The sequence below is a fragment of the Malurus melanocephalus genome, unplaced genomic scaffold (genome assembly GCF_030028575.1).
Source record: "Malurus melanocephalus ecotype Western Australia unplaced genomic scaffold, MMel_1.1 scaffold_92, whole genome shotgun sequence".
NCBI lineage: Eukaryota > Metazoa > Chordata > Aves > Passeriformes > Maluridae > Malurus > Malurus melanocephalus.
This window is the reverse complement of record NW_026623324.1, coordinates 1,949,364-1,974,024: the sequence shown is the minus strand read 5'-3', so window position 1 is coordinate 1,974,024 and position 24,661 is coordinate 1,949,364. Positions and strand designations below refer to the sequence as shown.

At 36.1% G+C, this 24,661-nt stretch overlaps 1 protein-coding gene across 1 annotated transcript in view; it reads left to right on the top strand.

Moving 5' to 3' along the window:
• Positions 1-87: 87 nt before the first annotated feature.
• Positions 88-24,661, top strand: part of TARBP1 (TAR (HIV-1) RNA binding protein 1) — a 33,944-nt gene continuing 9,370 nt past the window's right edge. Inside the window, exons 1-21 of the mRNA XM_057368451.1 lie at positions 88-319; positions 404-501; positions 1,324-1,393; positions 2,234-2,382; positions 5,175-5,227; positions 5,701-5,798; positions 6,866-7,001; positions 8,027-8,123; positions 8,979-9,068; positions 9,771-9,909; positions 11,559-11,655; positions 11,949-12,124; positions 15,166-15,263; positions 15,500-15,661; positions 17,160-17,353; positions 18,044-18,299; positions 18,384-18,572; positions 21,742-21,941; positions 22,079-22,150; positions 23,294-23,414; positions 24,253-24,363. Of these exons, the coding sequence (XP_057224434.1) occupies positions 478-501; positions 1,324-1,393; positions 2,234-2,382; positions 5,175-5,227; positions 5,701-5,798; positions 6,866-7,001; positions 8,027-8,123; positions 8,979-9,068; positions 9,771-9,909; positions 11,559-11,655; positions 11,949-12,124; positions 15,166-15,263; positions 15,500-15,661; positions 17,160-17,353; positions 18,044-18,299; positions 18,384-18,572; positions 21,742-21,941; positions 22,079-22,150; positions 23,294-23,414; positions 24,253-24,363 (2,532 nt within the window). The 5' untranslated portion in view covers positions 88-319; positions 404-477. The remainder of the gene's footprint in view (positions 320-403; positions 502-1,323; positions 1,394-2,233; positions 2,383-5,174; positions 5,228-5,700; positions 5,799-6,865; positions 7,002-8,026; positions 8,124-8,978; positions 9,069-9,770; positions 9,910-11,558; positions 11,656-11,948; positions 12,125-15,165; positions 15,264-15,499; positions 15,662-17,159; positions 17,354-18,043; positions 18,300-18,383; positions 18,573-21,741; positions 21,942-22,078; positions 22,151-23,293; positions 23,415-24,252; positions 24,364-24,661) is intronic.

The window sequence follows — 24,661 nt, the reverse complement described above, 5'->3', positions numbered from 1 at the left end:
CTGCCGGCTCTGGGCGCGAACGGCGCGGCGCTGCCACGCGTGTGGGAGGGGCTGCTGGGCGCGGGCGGGGCGCCGCGGGCCGGGCGGGCGCTGCTGGCCCTGAGCGCCCTGGCGGACGAGCTGCTGCCGCGGGGCCCGGCCGGGTCGGGATCGGGGCTGGACGCGCGGCTGTGCCCGGGGTTCTGGCGGCTGGTGCAGGAGGGCCTGACGGAGCGGGACGGGCTGTGCCGCAAGCGGGCCCGCTATCTGCTRAAGCGAGCGCTGGACCTGAGCGGCTGCCAGCGCCCTGAGCTTCGCTGCCCCCCGGACGGCGGACACGGTAYGGCCGGACGGGTGGCGGGGGGACAGCGCTGCCCGGGGGTGCGGGGCCGCGAGAAACGCGTGTTATTTTCTTTCTTCCTAGAATCGAGTCTGTTTTGGTGGTCTGCGGACAAGAATGAGCAACTCCTACAGTTTTGGGAAACTTACATTTTGATAATGGAAACTTTGGAGGGAAACCAGGTAGGAGCACCGTAAATATGTGCCCATCCTAGACAGATGTGTGCCTCGCTTGTGGCATATCTGAATGTTTTTGTAGGGCAGAGTATTTCCAGTTTTGGTGATTGAGGGTATCTTAAGTCAGCATTAACTGGAATATTTTGTTTTCAACTCTGAAGTACTTAAAGCACAACACATGTCATTCATTGGGGATAAGTTCAGAACTCTACCATGTCTTCGGAATACACCTGGTTAATGCAATGAYAAAAACCTGGAATTCAGCTAATTGCAAGACCAGGGTAACCATCTTAGTGAAAAATCAGGTGTTTGCACCTAATAACCTCTGTTTGGTAGAGGGTACTACATCTGTATAGTAAAGCACCTGTGGCCTTGGATTAAAATGGTTTTGTGAGTCCAGTGCACTWGGCAGAAAGATTCCTGTTGACTTGAGGCTTCCATAATTCTGTGGTATTGTGGTGTTGACTTACTTAGTTAGCTATTAGTTGCGTGCCCACCTCTTTGTAGTTATGTTGTTTGTACATTATTATTTAAGTGAAATATTTACWTAAATGTTTAATGCTAGGTATATCTGCTGTTTWTATTTTGAGGAACMGAATGGCTATTAGTAAGTCTTGTTMTTAAAATATGGTCGCATTGAAGCATCMGTTTTTCTTGAGTGCTAAACTTCATTGTGTTGCATACCACAGGCATTGCAAGTTTGTTTAAATATTTCTGCTGTCAATTACTGTATTAATGCTATTGATAGCAAATTCTAGCCCATGAGTAACTGACAGCTCCTACGTTTGAGATATAAATGATTTACATTACATCTGATTTGTTTTTCAGATCCATGTCATAAAGCCAGTATTACCAAAACTGAACAGCTTATATGAGCTTGCCATATCAGGAGATAAAGGTAAGATGGAACTTTTYGTCTTTAATCTCTTCAGTATTAGTKAGTTAAGTTACACTTTYAGGTTTTCTTCTTCTGTTTTAGTAGCAGCTTTTTGTAATATTTTGTTTCTCAAATTAGGTGTTTTTGGGTAGCTGTTTCTGTTTTTGTGGATCTGCTCTATGCATAGGTTGTTTGGCAAACATGCCTAGACAGTGGCTACTCTGTTCTGAGAATAAATCCTAGCATATATTTATTGCTTACTATATTGTCTTGAAATACTATTTTTCTGTCAGCAAATCAAAGTAAATGGCCATTTTCCACTGTGTTTTGCTTTAATTATGATAATGTGAAAATAAAACAAAACCCGTGATTTTTGGGGTTGTAGAAACCAAGTCACCTGCACAACTTTGTAAAGGGGGAAAAAAGCCTCCCAATCCAACTTGTTAGAAGCAGGGAGAGAATCAATAAAATGATGGTACTGCTGAGGCAGTGTGTCTAGGGCACATGAGCACATGTAATCAGGTAGTGCAAAATGTTAGAGATTTGCAAAGTGAAGACTATTAATGTGAAAATTTTGCAGGTAAATRCATTGGTATAAATAGAGTTGTGGAAAGAAGGATGTGGCATTTGCACTTTATRGTCTTTTTAATTTGTAACTAATAGAGAGTAACTTTGGAAATCTGTTAATTTTTAAATTAGATTTAGCTGGGTTTTTTTATAAAACTAATAGCTRTAGTCACCTTTTTGAAATGTCCTGTGAAAAGATTATAATGTTGTCTGGAATGTCAGTATATTAGATGCTAGTGAGCTAATGTCATTGTCATTTCTGTGTCAGTTTAGAAAGATTTCCTTTTCTAACAGGTTCTTGGCTGTTTCACCCATCTTGGCATATGTGCATTTATAAAAGAATGTTTGAGAGTGAGAATAAAACATTGATGAAGGAAGGCATTCTTCATTTTCTGGAGCTTTATGAAACAAAGCATCTTCCAAATTCACTTGGTTTCTCAGAGGTAAGGGTGTTGTTATTACCTGCCTGAACAAACAAATGTTTCAGTTTGTAATAGATCTTAACACTAACAACACTGCTTCAGTAGTTGGAATTGGRCACATTCTGTAAAAATACTCTTATTTAGCTGTATTTGTAAGCAATATTTGTAAGAGGTGTAAATGTAATTAGTTGAAAAATGGCCAAAATAAGGGGAGTGTGTTTTTGTAGTTGTTCATTCCTAAATTTCAAACTAATGCTCTCTAATTCAAGTTGGCTCACAGTTTACTGGGATTTGTTACCAGAAGTGAGATAGTCAGAGGAGTGATTGATGCTTCAGGTTTTCAGAGCTCCCTGTGTTGAGGAAATGTTCCTGTCTGACCACTCAGATGTCACTCTGGGAGTCACACTCACACTACCTGCGACTTCAACTGCTTCAACCGAAATCCCTTCACTGCAGGCTGTTCCTATTTATCAACCAGTTTATTATTGGCTTCTGAGAATCCTTTGTGATTTTACACTGATAACCATTTAAGTGTTTCAACGCAGGAGTCTATAATCTTGTGTTCTGCCCTACARCAATCTTTTAGCCTTAATTCTGTTACATTTGTTACTTGTAATGCTGTATGTGAGGGCAGTGGTTAAATGCCTCTAAAGTTTTTTTCTTTTTCCTCTAAATACATTTTTGGTAGGCATGCCCAATTAAACAACGGGGGGACTGTTCAGGAATGCATCATGTGTTGGTASCTCGGTGTGCAAGCTGCAGGTTRTGCCCTGGGTGGTGGRAAATTGTTGGAGACCCAGGCAAWGAGGAGTGAACTGGCACYGACACTTTGCTTAACAAGGGGCCCAGGTAGGTGCAGCTCCAGCCAGGCACACAGAGGCTCTGCAGAATCCAGTGGACAAGGAGAGGAACTCGGAGGAAAAGCCACCATTGGACCAAGTGTCGCATGAAGAGCAGGTGCACAGACTTGAGAACTCCTTTGTTCAGGGCCCCTCCGCTGTGGCTGTTCTCGTGTCACTACGCCATGGTGAGATTACTTAGAGAAAGCAGAGTGCTGAGACTGCTGTGGTAAACCCAAGGTGGAGTTGGTATCTGACAGTGTGTGTAGGGAGTGTCAACAGTACTTATACCTCATGTGAGACATGGACTGTCACAGGATAGTCCAGGATAAGGAGRTGGGTTCTCTCTGATTTTGTTGGTGCTGCTGCCACTGATCTAATGCAGACTGGTGCTCCCACTGCTCCAACCGAATCTACTTGAAATAAGCAATGTGTGACCCATCTCTGGTGGCGTTTTAATCTCTGCATTGCTGACTATTCCTATACATTCATGTACATAGAGATTGAACGGTTTTGTGTACTCTGGGAGCCCCAGAGCAGGASCAGGTGCCAAAGCTCCTTTTATTGCTTTAAAAACTTGCTCCCTCTCTGGGCTCCRTGTGTTAAACTCTATGTCCTCATTCTTGGTTTGTAGCAGGTGGAGCACTGGGATTTCYCAGACCACACAGGCTGATGCTGATCAGGCTGAGTGCCGGGATACCCTGGGGTTGCACTGATCAGTGCTGATGTGTATTGCTGTCAGTTTGGTTACCCTCAGAGGAATCCATGCACATGTGTTCCAAATATGCCAATAACCCCCTTGATCGGGGATTTTATCTTCCAGATCCTGCTGCAGAAATGAATTTATGTTGATCAAAAGTTCCATGTGGTGGCCATTGTGCTGCTGAGCTGCCACTCCAGGTTATAGCTGGCCAGTCCTCCTGGCACTGCTCTTGCATGCTCTTTGGATAACTCTTGCCCCATGCAGTTCCAGTTTTGCACAGCCTCAGCCAAGTGTGCTCCCATTTAAAATACTGCAAGGAACTTGAACCCCCTTTTTATATGCTAAGAGGGACTTGAACCCCTCTTCTGTGTGAGCCTTACGTGGGTCCCAGTGCCCTTTTTCTGGGCAGAGTGTCAGTGCCAGTTCATGCTCCAGCTATTTCCTGCCACCCAGRACAAAACCTGCAGCTTGCACTGAGCTACCTGCACTAGGTGTAYTCCTCTACTCCTGAKCYTCTCCAAAATTATTAATATTAATTSATTGAACAAGCCTTGGATAAACCTGGTCAACAGATTTCGAGTTTGTGCATACTGTCTCCTGCTCAAGGATGGATTTTGAGCATCCAGTTCTAGATAACCCTGTAAGGAGGTGAATATCCATGTAATATAATCATGTATTATTGTATCCCATAAAACCCCCACACTTTAAAATATTTTCTGTGTGGAAAGAAATATTAAAGCTTAAAGGTTTTTTTATTACTATCACATGTGGATTGACTCTCCAGCCAGCCTACTCTTTAGTAAGAAATTATCTACGTTGTACTATTTATTTTTCATTTTCTCCTTCATAGGAGCATTCCCCTCAGAGGTTACATTCCTGAATTAAAMAAATTAAGTCAGCCTCTTGATGAGTAACTTGAAATAAAGTCAACCTTATTATGCACCCTAAATCCTTTTACTTGTGTTTGCTTTTCATCATTCTTTTGTTTTGTGTTTAAATCTATTTTCTCTTGTTTCCCAAAAGGATTTCTTATTTGCCTGCAACTTTCACAATATTCTGTGAAATGTATCCAGTGGAAAAAATTTGTTTACGCTCCTGGTACCCCTTCTCTTTAGTTTCTTTTTTTTGCATTTACTATTTACTACTAACAAGAGTACTCTGTAATTTCTGGCTCTGTCCTTTGAAGTCTTGTGAAATAAGTCTAGTTAGTTTCTATGTAACGGTGCCTTGGGAGTGTACATTTAGCTACTGTTCTTGTTTCCTTTTTCCAGTTTGTTATTGGACCACTCATGGATGCCCTCTCAGAAAGTTCCCTCTACAGCAGGTAAACCACTGGTTTAATTAATCAATTGCTTATTTAATTTCTTGATTGCTGCAAATGTATTCTAATAATACTGGTTTAAATACTGGGTAAAATCTTAGCTACGGAAAACACATTAATAAAAAAATGGTGCTGCTAAAGTTACTGACAGGTAGAGGCATACAYAGAGGAGGGTGCGTGTTTGAGCATACCAAGAATATACAAAGTTTTTGTGCTTAATGTCAAGCTGATAGAAAGCTCTAGAATCTCATGACTAATGCTAATCTGTAATAGCCAAGATCCTGAGAYGTCTCATGAGACAGCTCATAGGTTRTCTCTCTGTTGGTCTCATGGAGTGTCACTGAATGATATTTTGTTTTTGTTTAGGGGCAATTCTGAACATTCTAAATCTGTTAGATTTTAGATTAAATCTGTTGCATCTAATGYGAAAGCTGTTAACATGCTAGTTGTCTATCTAATGTTTTAAAACCCAACAGGACACCAGGTCAATTAATAGGAGCCTGTCCACCTTTGGGAATGAGGTTACAGAAGTTTTTGGCTACTTATTTCACTCTTCTTCCAGAAGAAGAAAAAGGTATGTTTTAGTTTCCCCCTTACCTTTTTTTAAATAAGGAAACCAAACMAAAACTATGGAGCTGTTTTCTGTATCTCATGTAAGCATTTACTTGAGAGAAAAAAGGAGTAGTTCTGACAGTGGAGTTTTCAGAGGAAAGTTCTTCAGGCACTTTAACAGATCCTGCAGTACAAAGCTACAAAATTGTTCTAGTGGCAAAATGAAGCAGATTTGCTTCTTATTAATGGAAAAATTAAAAGCTGAAACAAGYTCCTAAGAACTGAAGGTGAACAGTATTTGCAGATTCTTTATCTGCCAGACTTTTTTAGTCATGACTTGTGTAGTGATGCATTCAAAAGAGCCTGWCCAAGGGCTCAAACAGAATAAAGATTCTTTTATTGTGAGGCTGKATGRAGGAAAATTTCTGAAACTGTTCCARATTTTGATGCWGGTGTAGGCTGAAAAGAAGGAGACCAGAATTACTGGTTTATTTGGATCTAATATGGGTAGAATCAGCTCTGTTCAGTGCCATATATGTACAGGTATATTCTAGTATGAAATACCTTATGTATTTATACCTTATATATTTCGTATTTCTCTGTCATGTCCCAAGGGCATATATTTTATCACAAAATAGAGGGTCTGCGATTAGAATCCTGTGATAGGGCAGCCTGCTTCCAYAAATTGTAGATGTGGTGGCTTGTTGACAATTGTTTTGCCCATTCCAACATCCATTAAACTGGTTGAATCACACTATTCTATGGTCTGCCATCTCACAAACGGAACAGCACCTTAAAAAGGGCATTGTTTAGTACTCAAAACGATCAAGAGTTAAAATTCCATTCCTGAATATGGTGATTAGTGCAGATTACCACAGTTAAAATTAGGTTTATTTCTGTTTATCTCCTAATCATACCACCTTGCTGACTTCTTCAGAATGTAATTTCTTTATTGAAATAATTAGGAAATTATTCTGTTGTCTTTCATTTAATTGTAGGAAATTACAATACCACTCTTCTGCTGGAGTTCATRTTATTTAAATGCATTGGAGAATCACTCTGGGTTGTTCTGTTTACTTTTATTTTAAGGTAGCTTCCTGTTAAAATTTATTCAGAAGATGACGAATAGGCATTGGTGTGCTGTTCCCATTTTGTTTCTTTCTATGGCTTTGGCATCTATCCCTGCATGTAAAGTACTTGGTGCTGAAGGACTTCATGCTTTAAGGTAAAATATACAATGCACTGTGTTCTTACAGGTTTCTTCCAAAGAAATGTGCTGACAGTCTGGAGAGTGAGGATTTGATTTGTGTTTGTTACTTCTGAAGGGTGGTTGTGCATAGGAATGGAAGACTGTCTCCTTTATGTCTGATGTGCAGAGGAAAACAATTCAAGAATCAATGTACTCATATCTCTGTGTGAATTTTGAAACAAACGAAGTTTTTGCATTTTAGGTCTTCATAATTTCTACTTTTTAAAAATAACTTTTTCCTGGTCTTTTCCACTTCCTGGGTGATATGTGTCACACTTCTTCCTTTCGTTCTAGTTATGTTACAGCCTGGTTTAATAGAAGTTGAGGCTGTATCAGGGAGCAGCCCATAATGCTGGAAATGGGAAGATTTCTAAATAAAAGACTAGGTAGARCTTCTTGGCCTCTCTATTGACCTTAATCACACTGATATTTCCTAAGTGTCTGCTTTCACTTCCTAAAACCACTAAAAATGGATTGTCATTCCAGTTTAATGAAATTTGAGCTTTTAAATAAAATCTTACTGGTGGTGGAAGGAATATTGGATAGAAGCAGTTTACAAAGAGAAAAAAAAACATTGAACATGCCTTTTCTGGTAAAATATCTCTGAAAGTTTCTTTCAATTTTGTGCTTGAGCGAGAATTYGATGGCAAACATTTGCGTACTTGTTACAGATAGAAATGCTAACTTAAATTACCAGTCTGAACAGATGTGATCGTGGGCGTTATTCCTTTAGTTTTGATTTTGTTCTTTCTTCTCCTGCTTTTTATTTTGTCAGGTTTATGCTCATCCAAGTTTTATTATCAGTTTTTGAAAGTACATTTAATAGTAGTTTCGGTTCTGGATTTTTTGTGGTCTGACCAGGTGGTGTTTGTTTCATAGTTGATAYGGAATATGTCTGTTACATTCAAGCTAATGTATTTAAAATGGTTAATAATTAGAAAATAYATGAAAATGTTTAAATTTTCTGAGTTTTATACAGTGTGTATTTTTCCTCTTTCCAGAGATGTCCTCCAGTGTACTATGATTACACATCAGATTTTGTTGCGTGGAGCTGCTCAGTGCTATCTTCTTCAAACAACTATGCATTTGACAGATGTGGTCAGTTTGAGGTTTTATGTTTTGTTTTGGTTTTTGTTTTTTCTTTTTCTTKATGTGATAGAAACACACTAACACTTTTACAGAGTCAACAGTATTCAAAAAATTGCTAAATACAGTATTTATACTGATTTTACTGGATTTGCAATTTTTAAGAGACCATTTAAGCTGTGCTGTGTAAGTATGCTTCTGTTATCTTCAGTTTTCCATAAGAAGTTTTTTTTTTTTATTTGGTTTTGTTTGTAGATGTTATATAGTTGGGTTTTAAGGTGGTAGTCATCGTAGCAGGATGTTATTCTATATCTGCTATATAAACTTAAGTTTTAACAGATGGAAACTAAATAGACCTTCCGTAGTAACTAATAATAAAAGTATTTGTGATACCAAAATTATAAAACTACTGTTAGGGTTGGAATAGTAGGAGCTTAGTTATTCAGTAATCAAAGTATTCRTGTTTTGTTTGTTTTATAGCTTGCTTTCTAAATAGTTTTCCATGTTGTTTGTTATGGCTATAAACCTAAATTTCTTTGTAGAAATGCAGAAATAGTACTTATGAGTGATTCTTAATCATTCATCTACGTGAATTTAAAAGGTGTCATCAGTGAATAGCACTATTCTGAAAGTCCTTCATTTATTTTCAGATAGGCGTTAATACTTGGGAAAATTAAGTTTTGTTSCTTGGTACAGTTAAGTTGATCCCAAAAAGGCAGAAATGAGCCTTCATCACAAAAAGAAAGAAGTAAATTTCTTTCACTGAAACTTGCCAGATAAAAGCAAACTTCTTGTGTTGTCATATAGGTATTATTTATATGTTGTATATTATGTTGGCAGCTACTGTATCTAAATTAATTTCTTCAGGAGAAAGTGTCCTTCCCAGAAGTTTCAAGCTTTCTTCTGTCCCTTAGACCAGAGGAGTCCCTGAGGAGAGATACTYTGTTATGGACAGAGGTGAGAACTGAAACTGGTTTTATGTTCATCAAATCCAGCACWGGTAGAAATAACAGGATACTCTCAAAGGGAAAAATGTGCATACCACGTAGACTGAGATTATAAATCATAAATTCTTTCACTATATGTATTTTATATCTTTGCGAGATGTAAAACACTGTGAATAAAAACTCAAAGATKAAATAATTTTTATATCTAGTATATACTGGAGCCAACTGATTATGTAGCCATAACTTTTGGTTAGTTGTATAGCAGTATAATGATAAAGCGATTTTTTGCATAGTGTCTTCTTGTTATGTGTACTGTACATTTCATCTTACTCCATTAATTTTTGGCATAAAAGTTTAAAAAAAAAGTGGGTCTCACTAGATAACACTTGATTGGAAGAAACCCTTTTGAGATGAGGGAATTTTTACCAGTCTTGCTTAATTTTAAGAGTTGTTGGGTTTTTTGTATTGGTACTACCACTGATTTTTTGGGGGTGCTCTGAGTTACCCTCTGGAAGAACATTTTTCTGTGTGYAGTTGGAAGGGAAGAGGCTGCTAAGGCTCAAGGTAGCTCTGGTGAGCACCTCTCGCATTGTGTGGATGTGCTAATGCAACAGTTTATGTTTAACTGCTCTGGTGTGCTGCTGCTGAGTCAGTGACATCAGTCCACAACTGCCAGATGTGGCCAAGGGTAACATTCTGTTTTTCAATTCAGCTTTGCAGTTGGTTGCAAGTGAACGACAGGTGCTTCAGGAAGTCTGTAACTGCGGATTTTAAACATCAAGAGACATCATCATTGTGTCAATATGTGCACAGCCTTGTGGGAGAGTACCTTAAGGCACCAGCATCTGAAAGTAAGTTAAATGTGTATTAATAAAAACCGCTATTTTTAAGAAAATTTAAAAAATTACAATCCCCTTGGATTTTAGAATAGTTGTTTGTTTTTTGTGTTCAAGTTCTACCCAACCTGTGGTATTCATGATTCTTATGTTTGAACCTTATTTTTTAATTCCAGCTTTCCTTCATAAAAGTCCTGCAGCATTAATTGAACATTAAGTCTTAATATYCAGTTTTAATGCTGCCATGATGCTTGTCCATTAGATTCATTTTGTTGCTCTTTTGATGGTTCTGAAAATGCTGGAATGCAGGGGTGTAGGAAGGTGCAAGGGAATAGGAATGCACACAGGTTCTGTCACCTTTYTCAGGAGAGCTTTGTAAAACTACTACTTTGTTTTTATGGAGCGAGGCCATAGATTGAGGCAGTTGTCAGCTCAGTACACACCTTCTTGCATTRTTGCATTCTTTTGATCTTGGACAGCTTGCAGCAGGAGAGCTGCCACGTTACAACCAAGGAGGGTACTCTGTAGGCTGCATAAATACACAGATAAATTTTGAAGGGTTTTCTTTGTTCACCAACACATTTTAAATTATTACAATGCCAGGTCAGTGTCTTCTTTCAGACACCTTGAAAGGAATGGCAAGTTGATTTTTAAAAATAATTCAACTTTTGTGTGGCATTCACTTGTTTGCTATGCAAGTAGTGCAATCATAATGAATTTTGTAGTTTTATATTGTCAAAAGTCAAAACTGAGCACTTTTATACATATAGCAGATAAGAAAAGCTAGGTCAGAATTTGCTGATGATAAATAGCTTCAGAAGCTTGTTGCAGCCCAGGAAACCTTCATTGTCTTCTTGATAGAGAATTGGAAGCAAATTCTCTATGCTGATACTCCAGGGTAAACTTGCTAGAAGTTTTGACAGCTCTTCTCTCCTTCCAGAAATATGTGTTTAGTCCTTAGTCTGTATTTTCTGCATTTCCATGGCAAGCATCTGCATTTCACTTTTTAAAAGTGATGTTTGCAATTCTGTGGTTTTGTGTGAAACTTAAGTAATAAGCAGCTCTTCAAAAGAAAAAAAATTAACATGTCCAGCTGCTTGAATTGGACCTCCAATATTTTGCTTTCTAAATTCCCCAAGTCAGAAACATGCCAGTTTAAAAAACCTTTGAAACCAATTTATGTACTGCTATTTAAGAAACAATTTTAYAAGTCTGATGATGTAGTCCTGCATAAAAGATCAATAGAAAGAGAAACTTCACTTAGTTTTTTTATCATTTCTTTTTTACAGAGTAGTTTTAGTTCTTTATATAACTCGTGGGTGGTCAAAATCACAGGTGCTATTTCCGCTGAAGCATAGAGGGATGTTCTTCATTAAATTAATTTGAATATGCTAATGTATAAACAATGGAAAAGTCTTGGGTACTGCTGCATGATATGTGACATTACATAACATGGTACCTAAAATTTATTTGAACATAAAAGCCAACTGTGTTTAATTTATATCTAGATTAAAGAATGCCAAAAATGAGTAGTAATGCTCACGTTAGCATTAATTGTTTTTGTCCTATTAATTTATTAAAATAAGTTACAAAACAGAAGTTTAAGAAATTAATATGAATATATTTTTTAGTTACTGTGGAAATCTTAAAATATCTTTAATCAGGAGAAAATTGCTTTATGCCTGACTGGTTTGAAGCTAAGCTTGTSTCAACAATGATTCTGTTGGCTGCTGACGTGGAGCAGATGAAGAATAAATACAGGTAAGTATGAAATACCTTATTTTACATTTCTCTCTTTTTCAWTCCCATCACTCCTGAAGGATCCAGTAGAAGCCTGATCAAGTTGGGAARCAGTCCTCTTTTCTCTGTAGACTTTCGATCAACCTGATCGTTCCTTAGACCTTATCCAACTGTTGCTGCAAACATCCTKGGTAACATTTCTAAAGATACTTAAGCGTCTTGGAAACGTGTCCTATTTATTTCCATAAGTAACTTCAGCACTTAAGGCTGATRCTCAGAAGGAGACTTTCTTTTTAATTTTTGTTTTTGTGTAGTGGAAAAAGCAACATAGAATGGATTGAACTAGAGGCTTTCTTGAACCCTCTTCTGGATGTCTTGATGAAACTTGGCAGTAATGCTTACATACCAACACTGAAAACAGATAAAAGCCTACAGCTTCTCTTGAAGTTATTGCAGACCCGTTCGTTAAAATGTTCCAATACACAAGATGGTTAGTGATATCTTCAGTATACTGTGTCTTCTGTTAATTATAGTCTTAACTAACCCTAAGGTACTGAACTGTTTTATGGCTATATTGTCAAACTAATGTTAGCCTGGAAGTGRTGAATGTAATAGTTGATGATCTGGCGTGTCTCTTCTAAACTTGAGCTGTGGGTCCAATCCTACAGATGTCCTAAGGACTGGGAATTGACAATGTGGAAACCTTCTGAGAAAGCARTTGTCATCCACTAGGATTAGGTTATCTGTTAAAATATGAAGAGTGTGACTGTATTGCAAATATTTATCGGCCTGTTCTTTAAAAACAAATGGATTCCATAAATCGTTTAGCCACTTCAGAAAGAAGCTGCTACAGAAACTCAGCCTAATCTGCTGAGCTGCCACAGGTTCAGCCAAAGTCTTCCCTGAGTGCCTAAAGTGATCCTGCTGGACATCCTGTTTTCTGAGTTGACTGGTAGGCTAAGAGGTGCTCACTGAAATACAAGCCTGGTGATCTGTCTGTCTGGGCATGTTGGCCCCCACAGATTGAGCACTTTAACTTGTAGACCTTTCAGGGGAGTCTGAACAAAAGCTATGGAGCCTTTACTATTCCTTTTGTGTTACTCCTTTAGSTCAGTTTCTAACCAGAATAGACCTAATTGTTTTTCCTGAGAGCAAATGAAACATTGCAGTTTTATTTTCATGACCTGGGATGCTAACTGAGAGCAGGAGTAATCTTAGCATTTGGTTTCTACTCCTCCAGATTATTTTGGGATTTTTTTCAGTGTGTTTTTAACATTGAATACAGGAGTAGTTSTGGAGTGAGTTGGCTCCAATTCTAGGCTGTTATTTGTAACAAAAATAGTTTCAGGTTATACATCCAAGTCTCATATAGTTGTCTAAATGCAGCCCTGAAGCAAATGCCTGCCCTCATTTTAACAAGTGCTGTATACATTCTGCCCCCACCTTGAATTTTAGCTGTTTATCTGAAATATTGAGCACTAATTATGCAGGCTGGTAATGTTCACACTGGGGCATGGCCTCTGACTATTGAAGTGGGTTCCTTGAAATGAGCTAAACTGGAAGACGTGTCCACTAAGCTATCACTGTACATTCAGCCTACAGCAAAAGGGTAGAACAAGCCTGAAGCAGAACCCTACAAATCATGTGCAAGTGCATATTAATTTTTTACTACAAGAATAAATAATTTCCTTGTGTGCCTTATTTCTTTACCTGCAATGTATTGCTCCTTCTTTGGGAACTTTTGACACCTGACATGGCATGTTGAGTTCTGCTAACAGAGTTCCAGAGGTATGGCAAGGCTGAGCATCCATCCTTTTGMAGATCCCTGTAGGTGCTCCAGTACAGCCCATCATCAGTCTTCCAAGAGGCTTTCTGAATTGCATTGTAGTTTTAAGTTAAACAAGGATTACTTGTCTTAGAATTATTTTCTACAGTGTTTTTGTGCTTCTGCCTTCTGCAGAGGAGAGCAAAGTAATAAATCTATCTTTTCTGCAGCTGTGAATTGCCTGTGGTGAGGGGTGGGAGGATTAATGCTGTAAAATTCAGAAGTTGTGTTTCTGTGTTGATTAAATGGGAAGTGAAAAGTCCTGTTTGTCAAATGTAATGCAGTAAAATGGTAGGGAATAATAAAGGAATTTAGCTTTGTAAAACAAAAATAATAGCAAGTGGGAAGTGTTTTATTTAAGAATATCTTAATGGGGATAGACATGCCTGAAACATGTGCTGAAATCATCAGCATTTTTCTCCAGTTCTTGCTGTCTGAACTGTTGTTAGATTTCACTTTTTAACAGTAAGATTTTGGTTATTATTATTTTTTGCTTGTGTTACCGAGCTCCCTGTAATGAATTGGGTTTTATGTCCAACATGCTTMTCTGAGGATTTTATGAATATAAATTGCAGAAGACGTTTTAATGATTTGAGACTTATAATTAAACTGTTGGTTCTAAACAATTTAAGCCTTAAAGATGTAGTCCAATGAGCCATAGTCCAATGAGCCATTTTAGTAAGGAATATTGAAAGTAAGTACAATATGGATAAGGAATTTGTGGAAGTATTTCCCTTTATGTTTGTACTTTTGGATGTCTTCCATTTCATAATAGTTTTGGTACAAGTTGACCTTTTATTCAGGGTCAGCTCCAGAAAAAAAAACATTAGCTGTAGCCTCTGAGTAATTTTCCTAAATACTGAAACTAATTACTGGTATTTTAAAACAAGATGGCCATGCCAGAGTATTTTAACTCCATTTTCATACTGAAATGTTATTTCCTTGGCTTTCAGCTCACCCTTTCCCTTGAAACACAGACTGAAGTGTGTTTGTGGTTAAATATGTTTTATCAGAGTGACCTACCTCCCTTGTGTGATAAACTTGTGTCTTCCTTTGTGTAATGCTATGTACATGTGGTATATTTGGTAGCCTAGTCTTTTCTTATAGAAAATACCACATTTTGTGTCATAATCTTGTATTTTCATTTACAATATTAAGCCTGGAAGCTACTTGGCTAAAATCTTGTAAGATTGCACTTTTTCCAAAGATGAATTATTTCTAAGCATCAAAAAAACACCAAAAACCAGACCAGTAACCACCAAGCCCCAAAAACCAGTTTTCATGTCTATAAATATTAGGAACTGAAACTGTTTTTTCTCTCTGCAAAGTTAATTGCTGGATATGAAAGGCTTTGTTTTTTTTTTAAAGTCTTAGTTCATTAATAAGAATGAACTGTTGGTGCAGAAGGTTGGGAATAGGACAAAAATGAGCATTAAAAGTTGGAAAATTAAGATGTGGTCTTCTGGTCTTTTGTAGGTTTTGGTTCAGTCATGTTTTGTGAATCTCAGGAAATAATGTRATCTGGTTTGATTCTTTCAGCCTTATGGCTTACACTGCTAAAGAGTACAGAGCTGTTTCATGTTATTTTTAGGTATTTGAATACAGGTACTGCATAACTTTGCACCGCAATTAAATCTGCATGATACAATGTAATTCTTAAAGGAATTGCATTTCTATGTACTAATACATTGTTTTTCTCCCCAAAGATGAAGTACTGCTTTTTATCTGGAAATCTCTYGTGACACCTGTGGAGAGTGTTCTTGAATTTGTTCTCAGACGGCTCACTACCAATGAGTTAAGCACTGTAAGTAAGGATTATGAGACATACTTTAGTGTGGGCTTGCTTGTTATTTTGATTTACCAATGTTCCTAGAATTCATGTCAAATATTTAAACACCTATAAAATCAATTTGCATAGAATCATTTCTGTTAACTTTTTTTTCGATGGGCACAGTAAGAAGGAAGAAGTTTTCTTTCTGATTTTCAGTTTAAGTTTCCTCCTCTTAGTGATGCAAATTGCTGTTGTTTCCTCATTTTTAGGTTGGTGAYCTGGATCGTTGTGATCTGTACTTGGCTTTAATTCCAGAGATTGTGAATTTGTGCTTGAAAATCAACCAGAAGAAAATGCCATCGATCAAGAATTTTCTTTCATCTCTGATAAATGCATCTATTCGTAATCTTCAGGAGAGARATTCTGAAAAGGTAATTTAGCATTATTTACAACAGTAAGTATTGACATAAAACAAACAATTCAGAAGTAATTAAAATATATAATTAMTATAATCTTTAGATTTTATATTAATAATTATAYTGACATACCAYAAGCATAAGTTAATATAAAATATGYATTTCTATTATGMTATATATTAGAATATTATATATAATGTGAAATAAAATAATAAAATTTTTGTATGAATGTGTATGCACATATATATTCCCTAACACATACGTATTTTTTTTTGCCARTGTAATATTAATGTAAAGTATCTGTAGGTAAGATTTTTTGTACTTTAAATATTTATATTGCATTATTTAGAAGTGTGTATAGCTAAAGTAATATTCTTATTTTAATAATGAACCATGTACTCAAAGATTTTTTTCCTCAAATAGGAACTAATCTTACTGATTCAATTAGCATTAAATGAAAATTCCTTTTGTGTTTCTTGACTTCAAAGCTGAAACATACAGAGAAAAAGAAATTCCTAAACCCAGCATTGCTTTGGGTTTTTCATATRGTTGTGTTGATTTTCCCATAGTTCTATGTGTTAGGCTGCTATATCTGGAATAGATATATTTTCAAAAAGTAAAGAAACATTAATAACTTCCATTTAAAAAAAAAGAGATTAAATTAAGATTTGTTTGGCATTATAAACTTTGTTCTTATTATTTGGTATTAGTGTTTTGTTCAAGAACAGTCAACATTGAAAGATTTTAAGTATTTGATCAGCTGGGTTTGAGTTTTAAGGAAACAACAAACAACACCTAATTTTATTTTCTCCTTTGTTTATGAGAATTATGTACTTCTTGCRGTATTTTCAAAGTAAACATTTTCTGGTTCAAAATTAGTGTTCACTGGGGACCTTTATCAACTTATTTTTAATTCAGGGATATTATATTTTCATGATGGTTTCTGCAGCTGCACATGTAGTACATCWTTGGTTTCAGAAGAAGGAAGAAAATGTCGAGTAATTACAGATGAAAAGAGTCTTTTCTGTGCTTCAGACAGCCAAATGTAACTTGGAGATATTTAAATAACATCAATATTTTCTTACAATACGGCTATTATATGCTTATTGGATTTTTTTTAATGACTTTTTATTTTATGCCTCTTTGAATATGTGTTTATCACACAAAATAACGACAGCATGGTTGTGGTCTAGTTTGGAGCAGCTACTGTGTAGTATTCCAAATTTCAGCTGTCCTGTTGCATGGGGTTTCTGGTGAACTTTATGCATAAGTGATGGTAAKTAGGAAGATTTATGCTTCTGTCAGTGCTTGTAACTTGTGACACATTGTGCTGGCCCAGCCAAGCCAAGCTGTGTTAAGACCAGGGAAAGAAAATAACAGAAGCAGAAGGATGCAGAGTTGCTACCTTATGAGTTTGGTGATACAAATAAGAGGATTATTAGAAATACTGGTATATTATTTGTATCATATTAGAAGTTGTGTGTTTGTTCATGTATGATTTGGTTTTATTTAGGAGCCGAAGGTTAAAGAACAAATTAGGAAAGTAGCCAGCATGGCTTCACTTGCAGCTGTGTGTGAGATCATGGATGGGAAGCTGGAAGTGCACTTGGAATCTCTGCCTTCAGTGGATGCCCTGAAGAAATTAATTTCCTTTTCTCAATTCAACGAAGTATTAAAGAAGCCATCTTACACTGAAGAAAAAAAAAGGTACATCTGTGCTAAAGCTCYAGTAATTCTAGTAGAATAAAGTAGAATAAATTTGATTAATATGAAGCAGTGGTTAAGATGCTGGCTTTTCCTGTTCTTTTCCTTTATAACTTTTTGCCAAGATAAAAATGAAGAATTCTGTACCCCAACTATTTATTCAGGGGCTCTTTTGTCTTAACATTCASCTTTTAGAACATTAAAGCAGCCATAATTGATTCTTTGGTTCACTCCTCTAGTGCCATGAAACCACAGCTAGCTTTGAGCATTGCTTACCCTTAGGCCAGATGAAATATATATACACTGCACAGAGCCATGGCATGTACACAAGTAAATTTAAATGGAAATTATTTACTGTTGGGAAGGGAAACCCAGAACAAACCAGAGTGCCAAAACGCAAATACTTGGTAACAAAAAAACACGACCAGCACATAGTGATGTTTCCACTGAATACACTCACAGATGATTGACTAATGAAATTGAGAGCCTAGAATTGATTTTTCTCTTTTAAAAACCACTTCAATTTTAGATTTAATTTCCAGGTACTTGTGCAGTCTTGCCATGAACTATGTAAATCTTAGCACCTTGAAGTGGTACAGTGAGTTTGTACAGTTAAGCACTTCCTGGTGGGGACGGCATGTGCAGGATAAACTTAACAAAATATTTATTTAAGAGAAGTATTTTTTTTCACAGCTTAGGTGAAGAAACGACRTCACGAGGATGGGGGAAAATTGTTGCACGCTATGTTCATGACCAGTGGATTTGCCTTCGTTTTGTTTTAAATTTATTTCCAACCCTGGCTCAAGGGTATGAAGAAACTTCAGATGTGTCATTATCCACAGCTGAAAGGTCTAAAAAAATTCTACAGTCTGCATTAGAAGCCCTAACTATTCTTCCTTCAGATCAAGTTTTACCTGTGTTCAACTGCATGAAAGTTCTTGTTCCCAAGGTAAAAGATAAACCTGCACAGTATTAATAGCTTTTTGGGTATTTTTTGTCAGACGTAACACTTTGTTCTTCTCTTTATTTACAGCTTCTGGACTCATCAGAGTCTCTTTGCATAGAAGCATTTGATTTGGTTTGGAAAATTATATCCTCTTTGAGCAACACRCAGCTAATATTTTGGGCCAATCTGAAAGCTTTTGTCCAGTTCATCTTTGATACTGAGGTTCTAGCTATTGCTGCAAGTGCAAAGGGTCAAGCATATGCCAAAATAAAAGAGGTCAGTTTCAAGATATTTTTTTGAGCAGGGAATGTGCATTCTGTCTGGATTTTACATTTTACATTTTATTTTCCCCTCAGCTGTTGTGACTTTTGTATTTTCAAAAAGACCCAGATTTGAGAATGTTAAAAAACCTGAGAGTTAGATTGAAGATAAACAAATATCTTGTTTGTTTTTGTAACACAGAAACTGAAAGGCATTGTTTCTTTGATTTTTAAACTSTTCAGTATCTTCCGCATGCAGTAAAAATAGTTTTTTAGTTTTATTTTTACATAATGCAGTTCCTCTTGAATATTTAATTTAGGATTTGACACCTGAACTATCACAAACTATTAATATTCTGGGAAAATGATACTTTTTTCTAATAGTTTAGTCTTTATGAAAACGCTGTCTTAAATGAAAAATTAGAACAGTTCAAAAGTTTTGTACATGCTATTGAATAAACTGATTTTTTTTATTYTAAAGGATTATTTTCTCTGATAGTCCAGGTCCAGAAAACAAAAAACACAGTCACCTTAGAGTTCAGTTTAATACTGCATGGTAGAGCTGCTTCCAGTGTTGAAAAGAATAAGAATGCARTCTTTATTCTTTTGTAAGATTTATGCAGGTGCCAGAACTCCAAAAGTTCTTGCATATGTCACAGTGGAGTTTTTTTGATTTAAGTCCAGAAAACTGTATTTAGTAGTAGGATGTTGGTTCATACTGCCTTTATACACTGTAAAGTTGTTAGCTATTTCTTTGCTACATGATCTTGCTTGGGATTTTTTTTTTTTTTTTTTTAACTCCTCTAAGCATCAATTAAATATTTGTGCAGAACAGTCCACAAAGAGTGCAAGACTTTAACTAGGGCAGAAATACATTATGAATTATCTGCCAGTATATGTGTCTGTTTGGACTTATTGCCTCATGTGCTGCCTTGCACTTGGCACAAAAATCACACTAGGARAGATGGCTCTATCCTGCTGTCACCCTCACAACTGTCAGTAATAGCAAATGTCTCCAATTTATTTTCAGCCCAGATGCACCAAAATTATTTTTAATAAGATACAGAAAAATGGACACTTCCTAACTATTTAAAACTACTGTGACATCTCTGTATTAGTCTTAATTACCTTAAAATGTAGTCTTTATTATTTTCTCTTTGTTTTTCTAAAGCCTGCTTCAAATGAATGTTACCATTCTCTATTCTAAACAGTAGATAACACTTTGCATTTGTAGTCTTCATGTGGACCCAAACCAAAATAAGATATGTATGTAAAGATGGTAAATAATCTCTTCTGTTGTAGAAATTGGTTAGGTTTTACTTTTAATGAATACCTGTAACAGCAATTGTGTGCTCAATTTTGTAACTARCTAGCTATAGTATTTTATTTTTCATGATCCTAAAACTTGTTTGAATTCTTCGAATTACTGTCTTAACATCAGCATTAGTATTTCAGAGATCATGTAAGGTGTGTTTTGCCAATGTTGAGAGTGCTGAGTCTGTGTGACAGCTGTCCCGTTGTCTGCAGTGGGACATTCCATGACAGCAGGCATCAAGGAGCTAATGAAGGTCTCCTATACTCAACCAAGGGCATCTGGTCGAGCCACCTTCTGCCCCTTCATAAGAAAAAGAAGATAAAAGTTCCCAAGCAAGTGCCTCCTTATGTATGTTCTTATCCCAGTCCTTGGCAGTCCCTGTCGCCATTGACCCCAAGTGCAATGGCTGTGTAGTTGTATCTAAAAAGAAAGAAAAATGGAACTGCCTGATGTTGATTTGTCACGGAAGCATAGTTATAATTTTTCTACCACAGTGCACTCTGTCTTTTTAATAGTTGCAAAGGTTGGAACAAAGGGGTATTTTTGAATAAAAAGGGGGAATATCTCTGTGGTAAAATCAAAGAGGGCTTCCACAGAAGGTGCCCAGGGCACTGTGTTCTTTAGCTTCATTTCTGCATTTTTCTTTTTTGTTTGTGATTATTTATATCTTAATTGTGCTGGAACTTAAATACCTTAAATTTCTTTTGTGTGTGCTGAACTTTTACTATGAGTGAAACAGTTGAAAAAAGCTTCAGGATTGAGAAGTGCATAGTAAATGCTGTGCTGCTTCCCTACAAGTGAAACATAATAAATAGTTCAATTTTGGAATTGCTGGGAAAGTTACAATACCTGTCTTTGCACTAGAAAATAAGTTTGAATTCTTGGTAAAACCTCCACATACTTCTAGTGTAGAGCTTTCTTTCCAGAAAGTGTTTCTTCACAGGGCATTGCAGTATTTTAATCTCTTCATGAACTTCCTTGTGCTTTAATGCTCGGCTATTTAGAACAACTTTCTCTATAAACCCAGTGCTCCTGGCAAAGAATTATCACATTATCAAAAGTATCATTTCAATGCAGGGAAGCAAAGCAGCTTTGTCTTTTAAGGGCTGTTACACTTTCTGAAAAACCATTTTCGTGGACAGCTCTAACTGATGTCTAAAAAGGAATTCTTAGAAAGCCTTACCCGTTCTTTCTGAATTTCCCTGTCCTCTCCCAAATGCTTGCAATTTCTTGGAAAAAAATTACTTTGTAAGTGAAATGTACTCATGCACTTACCCTGCTGAAGGGAAAGAAACATTTGGGGGCCATTTTTCTTGTTTTGTTTTATTTTTTTTTTTTTGAGAAGCTTTAGATAGCAGTTTCAAATATCTTAAATATGCCTTCCTTAAAAAAAAAATAAATTATACAAAGACACTTTTTCATTTTAATTTAAATATGGACTTCAACATGTATGTAGTCCTTCTTAAAGAAAAAAAAAAGAGTGATATTGCTACATGTGTAAGAAATTTTGTTTAATGTTTATTTTTTTTTAATGGGTAAGGATTGATTAAAACTCCAGGTTTGTGTTCATGAAGTAAGCCCTGACTCATTTGTTTCACTTACCAGAAGATTAGTTTAAAGCATCTGGTGTTACATCTGTTTAAGCAAAGATCAGTTCTGGTTTTTGTCAACATAAGCATTTACTGGGCCACTTGTTGCCTTGCTCTTATAATCAGGGAATTATAAATAGGTGGAAGACAACATTAACCTGAGCTGAGATAGGAGGCAGAAGACCACAAGACCTACTAAAATACATATCACTGCAATTTTATTGTAAKAAGTCCAGCGCTTCTGAAAACTAGATTTTGAATCTTTTCTTTCTTATTTTCAGATCATTTTCAAGCTCATAGATCTGTCCACTACAAAGACTGGAGTCTTCAATGTAGTCCTTAGTCACTGCTGTCAGTCTTGGCTATTTCCCACTGTTGATGAGAGAAGTGCCTTGACAAATGCTTTCTTAAACGCTGGGAATTATAGTGAACTTATCACTGAGGCTTGTGTCTTTGGAACTGTGTTTAGGAGAGATCAAAGGTATATATTAAAAAAAAAAGTGATTTGTATTTTTGCTTCTTTTTTTCTTTGAAACTTTGAGACAACTATTGAAAAATTGAAAACAAGTTTTGTATGCCATTGTMCTAATGTTCTTGCTTTGTCTTTTATCTGTTAAGACTCATTCAGGATGTGCATGCCTTCATAGAAAATCTTGGAGAAAAATGTGCAGCTAAYGTTGTTACAGAAAGGTAATGATTTTGAGGATATATCTTATAGTATTTGGTGTGAATTGTGTTGTTGTCTTGATTGATGATGTGGTAGGAAAGATGCTCGTTTTGAAGTCGGTTGTTTATCATAGAATATCTTGAGTTGGAAGGGACCCAAAAGAATATATTCATAACCTTTTAAAATACTAGTAAAAGGATTGTTCATCACCTTGTATTCATAATTCAAATACAAAATGTAGAAAAATACTAAGTGTTTTTAGGAAAATATATCCCACTTGCTAATCTTACTGTGGCTGAAATAACTACTCCTCATTGTCTCACCTCATAAAAGTAATACTTTTTAGAATGCTGAGCTAGTATATACCTTACCACTGTAAGCAAGACAATTAAGAAACTCAGATTTTAATGCACCCAGATTTTGAGCTTGGCTTTTTCACATTGATTGCAGGCTCTTTTGGTGTGTGTACTGCCAAAAGGCTCTGCCTCCAGCTTTTGAAATGGGTACGTTAGCTAGTGGATTGTTGAATTTTTTTGTAGTTTTACTCCCATCTTTACTCACTGGAAGTAAACCAGAGTARAAATTTTGATATTGTTTTCAGAAATGTTAGTAGTTGATAAAACCTGAGCTTCTAAAAAATTCTACTGCAAAAGTACACTACTGTATTTTTCTCCCAAGAGCTTTTTGGTGATCAAATATCTTGTTGTGACAGTCTGCAGCTGTCACAACCTATAATGTCATTAATTTTGCTCTTCCCATTAGTTATTCTAGATGTCCATAATTCACTAATAGGAATAAAGTGTGGCTTTGGACTAGAATATTTGGCCAAACTGTAAGCATAAATTTGTTGTAAGAAAATTACAATTTACAGGCACAAAACTTCAAAAACTTTTTGATACATCTTTTTCTACAGGAAATTTTTTTAAACACCTAGGTGTTATTGAAGAGCTGTAGATAGAGTCAGGTTGTGAACTCAGTAGTTTTTTTCATCACCAACGATGAACCGATTTTGTAATTCTGGTTCTGGGTATTTGCATATTGTCTGACTGCAGACAGCTTGAAGACTGCATGTTCAAGATGATATTTGATGCCTTTTTATAATTTAGGAATTATTTTTATATATAAACAAGTAGATTTTAATTTTCATTTTTATTAATATTTTACAGTACAAATAGAGATGACCACTATGTTCGTGTTTGTGCTGTTAAATTTCTGTGCTCRTTGGATGGATCAAATATCCTGCACAAGATGTTTATGGAAGACATTTTCATCAAACTACTTGATAAAGTAAAACTAATTTCTCTTGGTATATAAACATAATGTTAGGACAATTAGTAAAATGCAAAATGCTTTTCAGTGACAAGGTGCACTTATGGTTGTTTGTAGAGCTTCTCTAGATTTGCCAAGTAATATATTTTGCTTGATTATGAGACAGAAATTAATTTGGCCAAGCCRAAATACTAAAAGTTGCCTTTTGGGTTTATTTCTCTCTTTTTGTGGATTTTTTTTGCGTCCTGGAACATTATCCAAATTGGAACTCTTGTTCTGTTAAGAATGTTCCTTCAGGCTGCATTCTGAATCACTGCATTTAACTTTAACAATTGCAGATCACATTTTAAATTGAGAAAGCTATTGTCTCCTTAGGATACCATTATGGATAGAAATAATGGAGAAGGCTGGGGTCTGATTTTCATTTATGCCATAGCTGCTTATRCACTGGCAGTACTCTAAAATCAGTGGTAGATTACTGAGGCTGCTATTAGAACATCATCCATCCCTACATTCTGGTACTATTGAATTCCGCTTTTATCTGAAGAACAGGAAATGGGTGGGTTCCTCATTCCTCTCAATTAAATGGTAGAGAAAAATTATTAAATTTGTGTTGTGAGATATGGTCAAGTGGGGAAAAGCGAGCTTTAGAAGTGATTTGCTTACCTTATTATTTAATTACAAGYTTCAGAATTTAATTCTTAAAAAATTAAGTAAATATATTTTCCTAACCTTATGTTCAGTGCTGATTGTACCTGGGCAGTAGATGCTGCTTTCTTAATACAGAAAATTGTATTTACATGTAARTTCAAATTTAAAGGAAGAATAGGCAATAAAACTCTTAATTTTCTTTCAGGATGAACTGGTATCCAGATCTAGAACACGCTACTACGCAAACTCTTTACAACATAGAATTAAAAACCGGGTATGGCAGACACTCCTAGTTCTTCTCCCAAAACTTGACCAGGTATTGCTCTTCACTATGACTTCAAATAAATAAATTTATTTATTTATTTACACCTATTTATTTATTTATTTTAAAAGTAATATTTATTTAAATTTATTTATTTAAATAAATAAAATAAATACCTATTTTCAACTGTAATTTGGTGTCACGCAAGCTGCATATGTTAAATTACAGCAGGGTATAAAAAGCATGGCATCTATGGCTGATTTAGAAGTTCTGTGTAGCAGACATTTTGTGTTGTTTCATTCTTTCAGTCTGAAGTCATGGATTTATGATGCATTTCTAGAGGACACTGGAA